The sequence below is a fragment of the Protopterus annectens genome, chromosome 14.part0, assembly GCF_019279795.1.
Source record: "Protopterus annectens isolate FY-2018-M chromosome 14.part0, PAN1.0, whole genome shotgun sequence".
Classification (NCBI taxonomy): domain Eukaryota; kingdom Metazoa; phylum Chordata; order Ceratodontiformes; family Protopteridae; genus Protopterus; species Protopterus annectens.
The window spans coordinates 222442461-222456681 of record NC_056748.1 but is presented as its reverse complement, the minus strand read 5'-3'; the positions used below and the strand labels follow the sequence as shown (position 1 = coordinate 222456681).

At 39.9% G+C, this 14221-nt stretch overlaps 1 protein-coding gene across 1 annotated transcript in view; it reads left to right on the top strand.

Moving 5' to 3' along the window:
• Window positions 1–14221, top strand: part of CFAP58 (cilia and flagella associated protein 58) — a 2107107-nt gene that overhangs the window by 207137 nt on the left and 1885749 nt on the right. Inside the window, exon 4 of the mRNA XM_044055947.1 lies at window positions 5054–5210. Coding sequence (XP_043911882.1) covers window positions 5054–5210 — 157 coding nt within the window. The remainder of the gene's footprint in view (window positions 1–5053; window positions 5211–14221) is intronic.

Here is a 14221-nt window from a genome sequence, read left to right as displayed (position 1 = left end):
CAGGGTTCCTGTAGTGTGTCTCTATCTATCCTATAGTGCTCTACAGTTACACCTCATGCAGACTGTGATAATTTACATGGGTTTGAAAACTCTTCTTCTTCTTAGCTGTAATCTATTAGCAGCAGCAGCAACATAGACTTCAGCCTATTTCTCATACACATGAATTAAAGCAACAGCAGCCCCTAACATTATTTCTGTGTCGATTCCTTTCCGTGGCTGTATTCCAATAGGTTTTGGAATTCAAAGGGAAAACCAGCACTGAGTTTACCTGGTTGCTTTATAGCTTGTTGAATAGCTCTTTCATCTTGGATTGGTTGATTAGCTTACAGTTCAGCTACTTATGCTGTAATTAGCATGCCACGTTTACTTTGGTTGTGCGGCTCTACACATTGTGTAGAGCTGCTTACCGAATGCAAAACAATTCACTACTGTGTGTGCGTCGCACAGTCTTAGCGGCTCAAGTAGGGTTTATTGAATCTGTCTTTTAGACTATTCATTGAATGGTGTGATAGTAAAAGTATTACTCCAGTAGTTTTGCCACATAATGGGAAGAAAGGATTTTCTAGAGAAGTTGGTGTAACTGTAAACAACTGAAGTCAAAAGAAGGGGCAGCAGAGGCTAAGGTGAATAGACAGAATTACAGAAGTAATGGATGCAAATATGCAGTAACTAAAAAAGCATTTATTGACAGACAGACTAAGTCCTTGAGGACTTGAAGAGTCAGACTCAACACTTCAGACATGTATACTGAAGCAAAATCCTGAGATACCTAGGTTTTCTTCCTCTAGTCAGCATCAGAAAGAATATAAATTAGTGTAAGTGGTTCTTATAGTAACCCTCCTTGAGTGTAACAACTGTACCTTTTCTTAACCCAAATTTGTTCTTTAGTATGCTGTATAATAACAAACGATCCTTCAGAGACATGTCTGCAATATTTACAGTGTTGACAATGGTATGTACCAAAATAAGAATGATGCAGTACACCAGGTGTATCCGAATAAAAATGATCTCTCAAAAATGACTGTTAATACTTACTTAGTAAGTGACAGTCAGCATCCTTTTTTATGAAAAAGAATTGTTTGTGGTCAGTTTAGTCGGTTAAGTAAATTAATTAATGATAACAAGACATATGAGACTGAAGTATTCCACCTTAAAAATGTATTTTTAGAAAGAGACTACACTAGTGAATTTTTAGATAAGGTGATAGTAGAGGTAACAGAAAAGGAATGTAATGTTCAAGCCAATTTTAAGATATGGCTATTGTCACAATGAGAAGAATGTAGCTAATGAAGATGTGAAAGTTGATCAACATCCAAGGCTTTTTTATTACCCACTTTTTATGATTGCAATATTATTAGAGATATTATTAATGAAAACGGGATATTTTTTCTAGGTAATAAGAATTTACCTGGAATTGTAGGTGACAAACCAACATTTAAATATAAAAGAACATTTACTTTGCAGTCATGCTTTGAGAGATGTTGGTATTTTTCTGATACACCTGGTGTACTGCATCTTTCTTGTTTGGTACATAATGTTGTCAATATTATAAATATCGCAAATATGTCTTTAAGGATCATTTGTTATTATACAGCCTACTAGAGAATATATTTAGGCTAAGAATAGGTACACTTGTTACACTCAAAGAAAGCTAGTAGTGCCCTAGTTTTTATGTGGGCAAAACTATTAGAAAATTTATCCAGGCATATTTATGAGCATGTTATGGCCAATTAAAAATAGAGATATAAAGAATGCACTGGCCAGACATGCATTAGCTTGTTAGAATTTTAAAAAGCTTTCTTTTCATGTATTAGACTATGTTGCACCTGATAGGCGATTTTAATACAAAAACTAGAAATTAACGATGCCTTATGGCAAATATAGTTATCATCAGATAGGTCACCAAGGCTAAACAATGTAATTAATTTTAAATGTTATTTAAAAAAATAAGAGATTTTAAGTTATAAAACAATTTATTTATTATTTTTTTAGTGATATGCTTTAAAGGTGGCTATCTGATTTATTGTTTGAATTTGTATTTTGAGTTCATTACTGTGAGAGTCAATTGATCATGTGATTTGTTATTGTGATTATTTAAGTATTGGGAGAATTGTGGTGTTTTTTTTTTCTGAAGAAGTTCTTCTTTTGATATTAAAATAATGAAAGCGATAAGTTTCATTGTATTTGATTTCATTTTGATGTTACCTATTCTTTTCCCGGCATAATGTTTTAGTGAGAAAGGTTTTACATATGTTAAGTTTTCAGGGTTTTTTTTTTGTTTGTTTATTTTAAAAAGTGTCCTTGATTAATCTGATTATTTCTGGATTTATCCCTTATTCTGATGAAGCTTGTCCCTGATTCAGTTGAGATCTGTGCCTCGGATCTCATTCATTGCCTTTACAATCAGATGCAGGTCTCACAGTAAGAAGCTAAGTGCTCCACCTTCTATATTTTCAAATATTTTGGGGGCATGATTCTTACATAGTTTTTATATAACATTTACTTAATCTTTTATGTAGTTGGATTTTAGCTCCTTGTTGTAGCTTTTCAGCTTAATTAATCTTTTCTTTTGCTAGATACTTATGTATAGGTGTCTGGCCTTCAGATGCTCTTTTCTAGTTTACTGGTTAGCATAATATATATATATATATATATATATATATATATATATATATTTGTCTACTTCGACCCATTGAAATTACAGTTCACTGAAATAAGTGGCCCCACTTAAGTGAAAGTGCATTTAAACGAAAACGCACTTTCACAAATCTCAGTACACTGAACAAAAAAAAATCCACACATAAAAAAATAAATAAAACAGTGTATGTATGTATATATATATATATATATATATATATATATATATATATATTAGATATTGATAGGTATATAGCTGTATATGCATACATATACATACACACACACACACACACACACACACACACACACACATACACATATATATATTTATATAGATATATAGTTGCAGGTCAGAACAGCAAATGGTCATATAAGCAAATGTTTTTGAGGCTGTAAATAAGAGCAAATACTTATTTGCGTAAGCATTCTTTTCTATGGAGTTTTTGCCAGCAGCATTTTGTATGGGATTGCGGTGCATCAGGGTCAGGGAATATGCCTGTACCCCACTGTTGTATGATCTCTTCATCTATATATATAATTAGCAGGGGGTGTGGGGGTGCAGATGGGCTTGCCCACTGCAAAAGAAAATTACTTTTAGTTTTTGTTGATTTTGATCATTTTAGATTCACTCCAAAATGATCATTCTTTTTGTGTTTGCTCTTATGAGCTTTCAATGTATGTATATATATATATATATATATATATATATATATATGTGTGTGTGTGTGTGTGTGTGGAGACACTCCTTTTTTATAGTGCAAAATGGCAAAGTGGTCCTGCAGAAATAGCAGTATTGCTGAAGAGGAATAGAACACCAAATACATTGTAAAAATATGCATGTCCACTCAAATCCAGAAATAAAAGTAAAGAATACTACACCAAGCAAACATGCATTTTTCATTCAAAGCCATCATTTCACCACCCAATATGCAACAAGGAAAAACACTTTAAGTGACAAAAAAGTCACATAAACCAATGAAAATGGATAAGACTAAAATATGAAACAGCAACCTCATGCAAGTGAAGAATAGCAAGTTTTACCAGTATAATGGCTATCTTGGATCTTGTCCGACTGGTGAGATCAACAAGCTCATAGCTGTGTTGTTGTTGTGTCTTTCGGCTTATCAGGGGTCGCCACAGCGGAATGTGTGTTTCTTCTATAATAAATAACATTTGCAGTAAATTGATTTCCATTCTCACTGAAATTTTGGAACTGATGGAAAGCAGTTAGAAGGGAAGAGGTGGGTGTAGGTTACTAAGCCTCTTCAACATGTTTACACTGCTTGGAGATCAATTTCTTAACAATAAGCAAACCTACACCTTCTTACTCAAGAACACATGATGCGTATTTGCATTGGTAATTTTCAACACTTTTCTCCTCAAATCTGTCATGCATTGTTTGCACTCCCTTTGATGGTAATAAACTGGTAAACATTCATACTACAGCCATGGTACAGTCTGTTGTTAAAATTCAATGTTCAAATTATAGTATTACTACATTATATAAAATTATAACAAGACCAAAGTAGTGCTGCACTAATGTACATATATATACATTTTTAATCCATTCATTTCTAATAGTAACTTTGTTGTGTTTGTGGGGGTGGAGAGCTCCTTCTGGCAAGCAACAAGTGTGACGCATAGAGGTTGTCCTTATATGGGATACACACATACTCAGACTCACTGCATACACACCTGCAAACAACTTGGAGGATCACCTATTCATCGTCCTCCTAGTGTAAGGGATGCAAGAGGAAAACAAATGGTAACACATGAGTATTTTATGTAATTTACTTCCTAGGAAGTATTACTAAAGCATAAGGTATTGCAGGATTTTTGATGTTACCATGCATGTGCTTACGTGCGTGTATTCTTACAAAAAAGTAAATGATAGCAACATGTTCTCTCTGGCTCATATATTTATTTTGTTAGCGCTCTGATGAATTGAGTTTGAATATAACAAAAACAGTGTATCATAAAGAAGTAAGCAAAATAACATTTATAGATAGCATTCAGTTTCATCTTACCTAAACTTAGTCAGTCTGGTTCTTCTTTTGAGAAGGAAAGGGTAATAAAATAATCTTGATGTTGATCCATTTCATTTGAGCTTAATGGGACAAATAATGTATTGCTCAAAAGTATTTTTTAGCCTTTTATTTCGCTTTGTAATGTATAAAAGTAGCCTGAAACATTCATGTTATTGACAATTTTAAGATTGTATATAATTTAGCATGTTTCTTTTTTTTTCCTTTTTGTACTTGATGTGCCGTACCCAAATCTCATTCCTAAAACAGATAAATGTCTAATATAACTGTAGTTAATTACCCAGGAGACATGAAGATGAATGGGTACTAGGACTCTTATTGATTTTGGGTTTCCCAAAACTCAGTTTGTTCCCAATTTTGCTTTCTAGTATTAATGACTTAATTAAAATCAAAGAAGACCTGACTAAAGAACGAGACCAACTACTGTCAGAAGTGGTAAAGTTGCGAGACTCGCTTACAGAGGCTGCAGCCCAGCAGAAAAAGGCAGAGGATGCGAAGCAGGAAGCCATTGAGGCTATTGCCCAGGTATGTTATCCACATTTCATGGTTTGCAACAGATAACTGTATATGAGAGACTTCTGCTTTAACAGAAAATGTGCTTTGTATGTTGTTAATATTTCAAAGACTGAATACAAGATTATCACTATTTTGCATGGAGTAGTATAGTTACATTATAACTACCTAGTTTGGAAGGCTTGTAAATATATAAGTAATATGATGTTATTCCTGATGCTGGAGACCAAATCCAGTCTTCAGTAGTGTATGAAAAGGGAATTGACTTATTATGACCACGTCCTTCCAGAATCTCTTCAGGACTTCTAACAAAACACTTGACTTGGAATCTTAGGGTAATTTTTTAACAGCTATTCAAAGGGTAAAACTTGGTTTGCTGTTTGTAATATATACCGTTCCTTCCTTGGCTGTTATTCAGTGGATGACTACTTAGACATTGCAGTTTTTTTGACCGGAATTGTACACTGTCACATGTTCTTCATCATGCATTATGTACAGTAGCCTCATGCAAAAATCTCTCCAGACTTGTACAGATATATGATATTCCCATTTGTCCAAGTATTTCGATATCCACCCTTTCATTCTGATTTATGTTTGATGTCCACATTAAGCAATAAAACATTTTGATATTCTGACTACATACAAATACTTACACTCAAAGGAAATGCAGTCATCTTTGGCATGACCTTAAAAATCAAGAATTTTGAAGATAAACTCTCAGCAACAACCCTATCCTTTAAGCATACACACACCTACCAGTGCATATAAATAGATCCTAAAGATAGCACCAACAAAAGCCTCACCTGTACCTCAAGAAGAAAAAGCATAATAAAATAACTTCTTGCATGCAACATATTACTCAAACCTCTTACTATCCAGACTAAATTAAATGTTCGTGGTCAACATACAATGAGAATGGTCCATAAAATATCCAAGGTTAGCATTTAACCAAACAAGACATGAAAGCCCATTGACAAATATTGTGACATAACATCCCTAAGAACATCTTTTTCATCAATGACTCCTTTATGCATATAACAGCCGCATTTTTTACCAAGCTTTGTAAAGAACTTGTGAGCATCTCATGCCGGCCTGGGACCAAAATTAGGGACATCTCAACTAGGTTAAAAACATTAAAGTAAATTAAGACTAGGTCATTGTACTTTTTTAAATGTATAATCTGAGAAGTTACACTCTCATGATATGCCTCGGGATAGGGTTGGATTAATGAACTCATGGCAAACATGGGAAAACATATCTGCTGTACAAAATCCACCTGTCATCTTGTATGACATCTATTTATGACAAAAACATTGTCATTTAGCGAGTTGCTCAGAATGTGATGTCCCTGTCAGGGAATTCAGTGACTATCAATCTGGAGTGAAATGTGAAACCATCCACGACTGCTTCCCCTCGGGGAATATAAGTTCTGAACAGGAATACTTCCATCTCCATAATGCCTTTTTAGATCTCTTCAAATTATGAAACAGAGATAGAGAGAGAGATACAAATTGAAAAAAAAAAACTTACAGGAAAATGGCAGAAGTTTCAGTAGCAGAATAGGTGATGTGGAGGATTTCCTATCCTATGGGGGATGCTGATATCAGTACCATTACCAAAACATGGTTGAAAGATACAAAAAGTATATCTCTTATTTAAGGGTCTATTCCCTTTACTGTTGCAAATACGATGAGGTAAGTGGTGATGTCTCAGTTGTAAAAGGATGCCAAAAAGCCTTTAACAAAGCAAACAGCTCAGGACTAGATATTGATGTTATAGTAATTAACATCAATATAATAATAATAATAATCAATATAATAATATAGGAATCTAACATATACCATATGTGGTCCTTGCAAAGCATATGGATTTCCTGACTAATCTCCAAGATGTAAAAGTAAGCGAAACTATAATCCACATTGGGGACATAAACTACTCAAAGACTGATGGAGTAAATTTTCCATTATCAACTAAATATACACAACTGTTAAATGACTATGTTAATCAAAACACTGTGAAACAAAGAATGCGAAATTCAGCTAGGGTTGGCAGTATCTTAGATCTTATACTAACAATCCTGAGACCTTTCCATTTCCAACTCTTTCATGCCTCTTGTCTTATCACTGTATGTGTGTGTGTGCAGATCTACCTCACAAGCTCAAAGTTTCAAAATTTTGAACTGCAAATGGTCAAGACCACAAGATCAAAGTTTTGAAACTTTGAAATTGTAGTAAAAAAGTTAACGTTTTTGCAGGGGGGCAGGCTCCCCTGCACCCCGCACATCCCCTGCTAAATAAATATACCAACTCTGAGATAACACTACAGTGAGGAAAAAGGTAAATTTCCCACACTGTGTGGTGATCTTCATTCAAAATGTTCAAAGTTTCAAAACTTTAATCTTATGGTCTTGACCATTTGCAGTTCGAAATTTTGAAACTTTGAGCCTGTGAAGGAAATCTGTGTGTGCATGTGATTTTATATGTGTGTGTGTGTGTGTGTGTGTGTGTGTGTGTGTGTGTTTGAAAAACTTCAACACACACACACACACACACACACACACACACACACACACACGCACGCACACATGCACACTCGCACACATGCACACACACATATGGATAGATCTAATGAAGTTAGTGTATACCTCAGTAGATCGACACTAAAACCATTGACCACAAAAGATTGCACATGCTCTGTAGCACAACTTTGGATCATGCACAACAAAACTACTAATCTGATGTTGTTAATCTTCATTCATTCTTTACTGATGGGTTATCGGTTCCGTCCTCGGAACTGAGCTGGCCAATATCAAGCTCATGTCAGCCAAAAACTCTCGAGCCAAGGTCCTTCCCAGAATGTCATGCTCCCTGTTTTCTCAAATCCCATTTGCCGCGTTGCTGTACAGCCGTGTCAAGCCAGTCTTTCAGCTAAGTGTCTAATTTTTTGAAAGTTTATACATTGTTCTTACTTTAAATTTTCTCAAAAGTTATACTAATATATCCTACCCTATTGTTTACTTTAGACTCTTTCCCTTTAGTCTTTTCTCTTTATTATCCTCTTTTCTTACCTTGTGGTAATTCTTCATTACCATCGTTGGTAATCCTTCCTTTCTCCTCTTACCCTTTTTTGGATAGCCTTTCTTCTTCTTTTTGTTACTGTTCTTCTTCTCCACACCAGTTATGTTGGATAAGAAAAATAGCATTGGTTTCAAGCAGTGTAAGGATTGCGGCTGTAAGTTACAGCTTACCAATGGCCATGACTTATGTGTCTACTGTCTGAATGTCTTCCACCTGACTGTGGATCCTCCGTGTAGGATCTGTAAAAATTTATCTACCAGGACTCTCAACAAGAGGAAGAATAAGTTAATTTTGAAAGGCCTCCTCAAGTCTCCTTTCTCTGAGGCTATTTCTGGGTTGGAGGGCTCCCCCCTCCTGTTAAACCCTGCAAGAGGTGTTCTTCCTCTTCTTCATCAAAGTCGCTCCCTTCTTCTCCCTCTGGAGATTGTAGGGAGTCGACTCATAAGAAGGTGAAATTGATTACTACTTCGGCGCTGCCACCTGTGACCTTGTCAGCTCTAGGCTCAGCACCTCCTCAAATGATTCTGACTACAGCCATATCTCCTTTATCAATACCGGCACCGGAGTTCCTGGTGCAGACAACTATGGTTCCGACTGCTCTGTCTCTACCCTTACCGGCACCATCCATACAGGTTCTTTCCTTTTCGGCACTGTTGGTACAGTCTCCTTCGGCTCAGACATTTTCAGCACCATGTGCTTCTATGCAGTCGGTCTTGTTGCCGGTGCAGACACTTTCCACTACGGCACTTCAGGGGAGACTTTTGCTTTTACGGTGCAGACACCTTCAACTACTATGGCACTGACATCATCGCGCAGACTACTTCCACACCACTTTCTTCGGTGCAGACATCCTCGGCTCCGGGCTCTGCACCTATTGAATTAGTAAGGACCAAATATCCTTCACTGGATCCATTTGCTGGCAGTCAGTATAGTCCTTTTCTAGAAAGGCCATAATCACCATCAGCTTTCTCCATGAGCGTCTATCAGAACAGGATGTGTTGCAGCTTGTTGACCAGTTGCTTGTGGCCAGAGGTCTCTCCTAACCTTCTAAGTCCGCGTTCCCTCATTCAGATGAATGTATTTCTCCTCAAACTCCAACGTACACTCCTCCTTTGACTACTACTCAAGTTTTGAAGCCTATTACTCCAACAACAGCTTCTCTTCCTCCAACTCCACTAGTGGATCTCACTTGGGGACCAGCACTGGGCATCGGGCTCTTCTCAGGCCAGTGGCTATAACGTGGGGGTGGGCATTCCTGGCTCCACGCCGATTTTTTCTATGGTACCCTCCAGGGATCCTCTCTCTCTTATGGTTCACGGTCCTCTTGAGACTCCTGGTCTGGGGGTGGGCTCTGTCCCCAGTTCTGGGGTTATCATGCTCAGTTCCGGGCTCCCATCCCTCCTTGGGTGGGCCAGCCTTCCAGGCCATGGAGAGGGTTCTTGCCTCCGCTGGCAAAGCTCACATGTCAGAGTTGTCTCCCCCCTCTGTGCCGCAACTATCACAAGCCTCAACCGATGGACACCGAGCACAAGAGTCTCAGGTTTCTCCTCCTCAGGAGATCCCCTCTTTGCAGTCTTCCCCAGAACCTCCCACTGAGGAAGTACCCTGCAAAGCTTTTAGTAAGATGAAGCACATGGACTCCAATGAGGAGTCATTGACTGAAGATATGGATTTTGATGACGGGGAAGGGTCCCCATGGTCACCATCTGATGAGGTGTCCTTTGGTGACATCCTCGAGATCCTTAGACAGTGGGGTGACTGGAAGCCCTCTAATTCTTCCTCTGAGGAATCCATATTCCAGCAGGCTTTTTGTGCCCGGCCCCCTACCTCCTGGGTCACCCCGCCTGCCAATGAGCTTGTTCAGGTAATAGTCCAGCTCGCATGGAAGGCTCCTGACACCCTGGAAGTGATACCTTGGAGACCAGGTAAAATATTATCGCCCCCAGTTGAGCACCCACATTGGTCACGAGGTCTTCCAGTAGATGCTATGGTGGTGGCAGCTGTAGCTAAGAAGGACTGGGCAGAAGAGAGCCAAACTGTCCATCCACCCAACAAGGAGTCTCAGGCGATTGGCAGATTAGGGAAGTGTGTGTTTGCTTCATCGACCTTCGCCGTAAAGTCTTTGAATTATTTGGCACATTTTACCAGGCTTCAGTGAGAATTTATCAACCAGCTCTCTGAAACCTTGGCAGGAGCTGTTTCTGACAAGGTCCATGACAACGTAGCTTCTCAGATAGCCACCCTAGAGTTCATTTCCAACTCTTCCATGCGTCTTATTTCTCACATAACGGAAGGGGCGGCTAGAGTGACAGGCACGGGTATAGTTGCCAGACAACATGCCTGGATGCACCTTTGTGACTTTGTGGACTCCTTTAAGGCTTCCTTCATGAATGCCCCCATGGAGGCCACTTCTTTGTTTGGCCCTAAAGCCAAGGATACGCTGGCAAGGTGTGAACAAGATGGCAAGACCCTGTCTGCCTTTGGTGTCAGACACTCCATTCCTCAGTGATTCTACTCCAGAAATCAGAGGGGCAGAAAGATGTGGCACAAGAAATCACAGGGCTCTTTCCGGGATGCATGTGCCAAGTTCTCCCTTAGAGGCAGAGGGGGAAACTCCAATGGAAGACACCCCTTTTGGGGCAGAGGAGGTCCGCGAAACTGGGGTTCCAGAAATTCCTTCTCTGGCCAACCCTATCAGCACTCCTGAAGGGTTGCCCGACTGCTCACCACTGGAATTGGTCAGTGGTCGTTTCTCCTTGTTCCCCGCTGCCTGGCAAAATATAACCACTGACTCTTTGGTACAATGGATAATATCCAGAGGCTATCACATCCCCTTCAATCTTTACCCAATCTCATCAAGAGTATTACCTGACACTCCACCCAGTCAAAGGGAAGCAGCAGCAGCACACAAAATCCAAAAGCTGCTACAAAAAAGAGTAATCTAGACGTCCCCCCCCCCCCCAGACCAGATAGAATCCGTTTTTTACTCGAGGTTCTTTTAGTGCCAAAAAAGACCGGGGGGGTGGAGATCAATTCTGGATCTCAGTACACTAAACAAATTTGTAAAAACAGAGAAATTCCAGATGGTCATGGTTCAGTCTAGCCTTCCTCTCCTGGATGTGCTGTGTAGATCTTCAAGATGCGTATTACCACATAAAAATGGGCAAATGCTCAAGAAGATACCTTCGCTTCTGCATAGGAGCCAGTCACTACCAATTTCAAGCCCTGCCCTTCGGTCTCTCTACAGCCCTCAGAGTGTTCACAAAATGCATGGCAGTGGTTATCGCTCACTTGTGACTTCAAGGATTCCAGGCATTTCCATATCTAGATGACTGGCTCCTCACTGCCTCCACCAAGCATCTACTGGAAGAAGCCCTGCAGTATACTCTCTTAACAGCTCAAAGCCTGGGAATCACTATAAACTGGTAGAAATCCAACACAACCCCATCTCAGTCTTTGGAATTTATAGGGGTACTGTTGGACATGAGAAATTGCACAGAATCCCTTCCAGAACACAGGCAGCAGAGAATAAGACAACAAGTTCAACCGCTGCTCTGTCACCACAAATCTCCCGCTTGCTCTATACACCAGCTATTGGGGTCAATGGCAGCCTTGATTACCATTGTTCCTCTAGCCAGATTCCACATGAGACTCCTTCAGTGACTACTTCTCACTCAGTGGTACCCTCTACAATATCATTTGTCCTTTCAGATAAGTGCAACTCAGAGATGCAAGCAAGGTTTACTCTGGTGGACGTCTCAAAATCCCCAACAATGGTGTCGCCCTTTCAACCCCCATCAACCGATAGTCACAGTGACCACGGATGCCTCCTTGATGCCTCCTGATGCCTCCCTGATGGGGTGGGGGCTGGGGGCTATGTCAGGGAAACTCAGTCCAAGGCACCTGGTCGGAGACAGAAGCCCATTTGCATATCAGTGTCCTGGAACTGAGGGCGGTGCTTCTAGCGTTACAAGCATTTCACTCCATCCTTCCGTCAGGGACTATTCCAATCCAATCAGACAATATGTCAGTGGTCTGATACATCAACAAACAAGGTGGCACCAGATCTTACCCGTTATGCTGTGAGGCCTTGAGAATATGGCAATGGGCGATAGTTTACAACTGCTTTCTAATTGCAATGTACATTCCAGGGAGCTCCAACGTGATAGCGGACACATTGAGCAAGTGCATTCTACAACTTCACGGGTGGTCCCTCAATCCTCTGATAGCAGCAAAAATCTTCAAGGTCCAGCCTTGCTGTGACCTATTTGCCTCCCCAACCAACTACAAGTGCAGCAACTATTTTTGCCCTAATCCCCCCTCGGGGACAGTCACCAAGGGACGCTGTAGTCCATGCCTGGCCCTCGTGTCTTCTTTATGCTTATCCTCCTCTTCCCCTCATCTCCCAATTTCTGAAGAAAGCATGACAGTTGAAGAGCAAAGTGATCCTCATTGCTCCATATTGGCCTTGACAAGTCTGGTTTCCCTTCCTCAGCCTCACCTGCTAGATCAGCCTTGGATCCTCAATCCATCCTCGACATTGATCTCCCATCCACAGGGTCTGATTCAGCCCAATCTAACAACCCTGAAACTGACAGCTTGATTTCTTCACTTCCATTGATTGCCGGGCATGAAAACCTCTTGTCCCCTGTACCCAATATTCTTATTGCATTTCATAAATCATCCACCAGACTAATCTATCTTAGCAAATGGAAAATGTTCTCTCTGTAGGCAACAAATAAACAATTAGACCCCTTGTCAGCCCCAGTCTTGGTGGTATTGGATTACTTATCACATCTATTCCACTCTGGGGTGTCCGCCTATAATATCTGTGTACATTTAGCTGCCATCTCATATTTCCATATTGGTTTTCAGGATTCTTCACTTATGTCACACAGACTCTGTAAGACTTTCTTGAAGGAGGTTTTCCACCTAAAACCTCCCTTTAGAGAACCAGTACAACCTTGGGATTTGGCTTTGGCTCTGCAAGCTCTAACAGCTCCCCCCTTTGAACCTGTGTCTTCATGTGATGTAAAATATCTCTCTTAGAAAACTTTGTTTTTGATTTCAATCACATCGGCTAGGCAATTGTCAGAACTTCAGGCCTTATGCATCAAACCTCCTTATCTTATATTCCATAAGGATAGGGTCTCACTGAGAACTAATTCTACCTTTTTACCAAAAGTGGTGTCAGAGCGATCAACCAATCTATTGACCTTCCGTTGTTTTTTCCTAACCATTCTAACAAGGGAGAGTATTGCCTGCACTCCTTGGATGTTCATAGGCAAATACAAATTTATCTGGACAGAACAAAATCTACCTGTAAATCAGACCAACTGTTTCTGGCTTTTTCTGGACCTAGACAGGGTCATCCTGTATCAAAAGTTACATTGGCTTCATAGTTGAGAAATTGTATTACCTTTATCTACAACAAAAAAATCTCACCTTGCCTCATAGAGTCAAAGCACGTTCTACAAGATCTATGGCAACTTCAGCATCTTTCCATGCTAAGGCTTCCCTCAATGATATTTGCTCAGCTGCGACTTGGGCCAAACCTCATACTTTTATTCTTCATTACAAATTGGACTTAGCCTCCAGAGATAGAGCTTCCTTTGGCTCCATGGTGCTCAGGAATGTCATTTCTTGAGGGCCACCCAGGGATACAGGTAGCTGGGGAATCTGTCACATCAATAAGGAATGAACGAAGATTAACAACATCAGATAAAGAAGCTATGTCTTACCATAACGTTCCATCTGTGTTACTGATCTTCGTTCATTCTTTACTTCCCCACCCTTCACCCCCCCCATCCGGAGATTCTTCGTTGATCTCATGTACTCCTTTCTTTGAGGTCTGTTATAAACAGTGGTAACCTCTACTTTTATCTATCAACTTGCAAACTTGATCTGAGGTAACATGGAGCAGAGCATTCTGGGTAGGACCTTGGC